The following is a 4,861-nucleotide window of genomic DNA, read 5'->3' on the forward strand; positions in this document are numbered from 1 at the left end:
TCTGGACCTTGGCGCTCTTGTGTCTGGCTCAGACGACGTGCCTTGAGATCGTGCGTGTCCTAGTCCCTACCCCCAAGCTCTAGTGTTCTTTTCTTTTTTGTGTTTGTTCTGCGATGTTCACTCGGTTTCTCCCAATTAACCGGGCTATGTTAGGTTTTTAGATCCGGTTTTCCTTATAAACTCGATCATCTCTCTTCTTCTTAATGAAATATAGGAACCCCTGCACTTCCATGAGGTTCTTCAAAAAATTAGTCTTTTTGAGCATTGTTTTTGCTCAGAGCATTAGGAATGTTTTATCTTCATGAAAATTTGCACGTACATGGAACATTCAACAACGTTTGTTGCCAGAAAAGCAGTCTTTTTAAAATCTTATTCCTATGTTTTTTTATTTTACTATTCATGAGGGTGCATTTGAGCTCAGGAGCAGAAAACATAAACATCCTTAGGGACCAATGGTTCCCTGGCACATTATCGACTTGCCCTCCCCTACATGTTAACCAACTCTGTTATGCTTGAAGATGAGCATAGCTTGAGTGAAAATGCAATATTTTTTTCTTCTGAAGATGTAAAATAGAAGACAATCTGGGTGCCAACATTTTCCATCTTAGCTCACTCCAGAACCAGTGTATACACTGTCAACCAGCATGTGATTTGGTAAGAACCTACAAAATTTTGGAGCAACCAAAGCTTTTCGGCTGCAGGTTCTGCACCAAAACAAGATTCTATCAACTACGGAGAAGGCTTGGAAGAAACTATGGGCGATCCAGTGCCGAAACAAGATGAAGATTGTTCTCTGGAGAAAACACACACAATTGCCTACCTACAGGATCTCAACTCCCACAAGATATGGTCGCTATTTATGCGACCCGGGGGAAATATTGAGCAGTTTTCCTGCAATGCCAACATGTGAAATATAAATCTGGAAGGAATTTAAGAAGGAATATGGAATCTGCCTAAAGCTCAATAATTTCACTCATACTGAACTGAAGATATGGTTGCTGGAATATGCCACAAGATATGGTTGCTGGACTGGACAACTGAAGTTTGGGCTGTCCGTTCCATGTCTGCGGCAGTTGCTATGTGCCATGTATGGGAGAACAGAGATTGTTCTCGCAATGCCAAGGCGCTGCCTCATCCTCTTCGTGTGGTCAGGGAAAATCAAGGCTTATATTGATTTCATTACTCTACATAATGTCAGCTCGACAGGCTCCAACAGATATGAGACACCAGATGCCAATTCAGAAATGGTCTCCGCCGCCCGATGGCCTGTTACGATCGATATCAATGATCAGGACAAGCAGGCTGTGGCATTGTGGTGTGCGATCATCAGGGGGTGTTACTGGCAGCAAATTGATGTTTGTTTGATCATATCCAAAGCCCAGAAATGGCTGAAGCTCACGCTGTCCGGCAGGCCCTCATCTTTGCCAACAAAGCAGAATTTCAGACGTTGCGGATAGCCTTCAACCACCTGAGGCTGATAATCAAGGTGCAAAAATATAAGTGCCATTGTCCAGGATATCAAGCCTGCCGCTACAGAGTATTTATCTTGTAATTTCATCCATGTTAATCTGCAGAACATGGTGTTGAGTCCTGTTGGCTTAATGTGTCGTCACCTGAGGAGATCAGGACCATTATATGTACTCCCTCTGTAAATAAATACAAGATGTTTTAGATCCCTAAAGTAGTGATCTAAAACGTCTTATAACTGTTTACAGAGGGAGTAATGAACAGGTTATAGATGAATTTAAATGTGGTGCCCATTTTCTCAAACAAAAATGTCGCAATTAAAAGGCGGTTGGTTTACATAATTAATATTGACCCTACCGCTAAGGATGACAGGTGGATTAACATAGTTGCTCTGCTAGGAGTCAGATTCAGAATAAAGAGAGATTTATATCAGCCACCAGAAATTATACTGTATGAAAGAGAGGCAGACAAAGAGGACAGTAGCTACAAGTTTATATGGTATTTGGCATTTCACCAACCAGTACAACATTTATAACTATCAACTCCAGAAATTTGTCACAGTTTCTATCATTACTGACATATAAAAATGGGAGGTACAGAACAGGACCGATTCGGTACAAATACCCGATAACTCATATACTATAAAGCAAGCACATTTGTATGAAAATCGAATGAAAGGTGGGAATCTACCGAGAGGGATGGCCTCCTCTCGCTGTCTGTCTGTCTGTCTGTCCGGATAGTAAAAATTTCAACATACAAAATCTCACAACAAGCATATATATAGCTAGGACACGCATCTGATGACTATATATATATATATATATATATGTAAGCTAATGAGGTAACAACCTCACCTCACTAATCAATCAGCCTTCACCGAAGCAGAGGTTTCAGCCGCCGAACTCGAGGAACACAACATCTTGCTGTCGGAGGAGCAGTGCGACGACGACGCCGGTTTGAACTTCTTGAACTTCCACACGGACGTGATCTTGGTCGGCGCAGGATCATCGCCCCCAGGTACTGCCATTGCGTCTGCAAAACTAGATCGCTTTTCTGCGCCATTGGACTTGAGCTCATTGCAGTATCCTATGGGAGGATCTCTGGATTGCTCTGTTTCTTTATCCTCTTCTCTCTGTTCACCGTTAGAATGGTGGTTCAGAAACAGCTGCTTCCTCTTGATCTTCACTTTCCGACCAGCGCTTAGGTTTCCGACTCCATCTCCATTGTCAGCAATGTGCCTGCTACTCTTTGCAGTGTTCCAAGGATACTCTTCACCGTCGGCGTCCGGAGCCCTAAGCTTGGAAGAGTGGATAGTTCTCTCACCGGATTTCCCTACTGAGCCTCCTCCATTAACGAAACTAACCTCAGTTGGCGTGTGCGTCGAGGAACCATTGCAAGCATCAACCCCACCCCCATCACTATGGAACCCATCTTTCCCATCGGCAATGCCACGGGGTCTCTTGGGTCCGGTGAAGGAAATCCGGGGCGAGCTATTCATCACGCGGTGCAGCTTGCGAGCGACCTCCTCGTCGCTCTCCCTGCGTCGACGATGTGGCCTGGGAGTGACATCACCACCAACAGCCTCTTCTGCGCCCTCGATCGCCCGGCCATTGGATGACGGCGGCCTGTACAGGAGCTTGACCTGCACATGTTTCTTCTTGGATTTCGGTTTGAGCAGCTGGATCCCATTTCTGGACGCGCCAGCGATGCAGAGGGAGTCGAGGAACTCCATGGCAGCCCTGGCCGCAGCCCTAGCCCTGGCGGCCACGGCCGCCTTGTCGACGGCAGCCGCCCAGGCGGCGGCCGCGGCGGCGGCGGCAGCGTCGGCCGCGCGCTGGGCGGCCTGGATGATCTCCTGCTGCGTGCTGGCCGGCGGCATGGCGCGGAGGCGGGCCGCGAGGCCGTCGGGGAGGAGCAGGGGCGGCACGGGCGCGGGGTCGGGCTCGGCGGCGTCGCAGGGGGAGGCCGCGGCCGCCGTCCGGAGCCCCGCCAGCAGCCGCTTCCGCGGCGGCAGGTGCGTGTTCAGATCCGACGGCTCCATTGCTAGATCATGCGCGATTCCGCGGCTCCGGGCGCGGATCTGCGCAGAAATTCGCAGCGAGATTTACCACCAGCTAGAGGCCAATCGCCGCCGGCGCTGGACGGATGGATGGAGAGGAAACGACCTAGGCTAGCTAGCTGCTCATACCTCAATCAATCAGTCAGAGGGGGCGGGCGGACGGCCGGCCGGCCGGCCAGCCAAAGACTCGAACTTTCCGGCGGGGGCGGGGCGGAGACAGCGGCGCGCGATGCCCCGGCGAGGAAGAAGGGGCAGCGGCGACGGCGGCGACCCCGAGGGGCCGGGGGGCGGGCGGTGGTGGAGGTGGAGGGGGACTATCGCATCGCCAATGGGGCGGGTGGTTTTCAGAGGTCTCCCCGTCTCTCTCTCCCTCTCTGTCTCTCTCCAGTTTATTAAGCCTGTCTTTTCTCAACAAGCAACAAGGCAAGAGTACGTGATTAACGCCATCACACCCAGTAAGTACAAACAGTGGTATTAGTGGAAAAAAATGTTTAGCAAGTTTCCAAATATTCTTTCCTTCTTTTTCGAAAAAAATATCCGACATATTCATCAAACATAATGGCAGTATAAAGAACACGAAAAGTAATAGAAATTACATCAATGTTCGTAGACCGCCTAGCGACGACTACAAGCACCAAAGCGAGCAGAGTGCGTGCCACCGTCAACGCCCCTCCTTTACCGAAACCGGGCTTACCTTGTTGTAGTAGATAGTTGGACAGGGCTGATTTAAAAAAGGCGTCCAAGTGGGCGCGCAAGAAAGAGAAAATGTTATGCTATCGTTGTGGCGAGGCCATTTTATTGCTGAGTGTGTGGCTGATCTGTGTGACACTTGTGACAAGCCGGCACATGACTCGGGAGGTTGTCCACTTCTGCGAGATCAGGCACCTTCTCTTATGATGTATGGAGTGTATTGTGTTGAACTCACGTTCTTTGAGTCTCCTAATGAGAGGGAGGTTCCTGACGAGCCCCAGAGCATGACCACTGGGATTGTCAAGGTGACCAGAGGAGAGATTTCTGAGACACAGATTGTGCAGAGGCACAGGGAGTTGGCCCTTGGGGACTTTCAGTGGGAGCTCGTCAGTCTTGCGAAAAAGAGTTTCAGGGTTGAGTTCCCTTCGGTGAAGGATTTGCAGAGGCTTTTGAGTTTTGGGATGTGTAATGTGCCGGGTTCTGATTGCATCCTCGAGTTCCATGAGTGGAAGCAGGTGGAGCCTCAGGGTAAGCCGCTTACTCAGGCGTGGCTGCGTTTCTCCAGGGCTCCCTCGAGGCCCATGCAGGATGCTAGGGTTGTGGCTAGCTTGGGCATTATGGTGGGGAAGCCTGAGCGAGTGGATA

General features: G+C 49.7%; 1 protein-coding gene across 3 annotated transcripts; it reads right to left on the reverse strand.

The window, feature by feature from the left end:
- Window positions 1–584: 584 nt before the first annotated feature.
- On the reverse strand, window positions 585–3,857 carry LOC119318719. Of its 3 annotated transcripts, none has more exons than XM_037593311.1 (3): window positions 3,656–3,857; window positions 2,322–3,547; window positions 585–1,474 (listed from the first exon to the last, which is right to left on the reverse strand). In XM_037593311.1, exon 2 carries the CDS (start codon window positions 3,506–3,508, stop codon window positions 2,330–2,332), a length of 1,179 nt encoding a protein of 392 aa, XP_037449208.1. In that variant the 5' UTR covers window positions 3,509–3,547; window positions 3,656–3,857; the 3' UTR covers window positions 585–1,474; window positions 2,322–2,329. The 3 variants fall into 3 exon arrangements, with proteins under 3 accessions (XP_037449208.1, XP_037449207.1, XP_037449206.1); XM_037593310.1 differs by lacking the exon at window positions 585–1,474 and adding an exon at window positions 1,490–1,646; XM_037593309.1 differs by lacking the exon at window positions 585–1,474 and having other exon boundaries at window positions 1,941–3,547; window positions 3,656–3,855.
- Between the last annotated feature and the right edge of the window lie 1,004 nt (window positions 3,858–4,861).

Source organism: Triticum dicoccoides, chromosome 6A, assembly GCF_002162155.2.
Source record: "Triticum dicoccoides isolate Atlit2015 ecotype Zavitan chromosome 6A, WEW_v2.0, whole genome shotgun sequence".
Lineage (NCBI taxonomy): Eukaryota > Viridiplantae > Streptophyta > Magnoliopsida > Poales > Poaceae > Triticum > Triticum dicoccoides.

Excerpts from the sequence above, each read along its gene's own strand:
- LOC119318719 (XM_037593311.1), bottom strand. The coding sequence starts at position 3,508 with ATGGAGCCGTCGGATCTGAACACGCACCTGCCGCCGCGGAAGCGGCTG.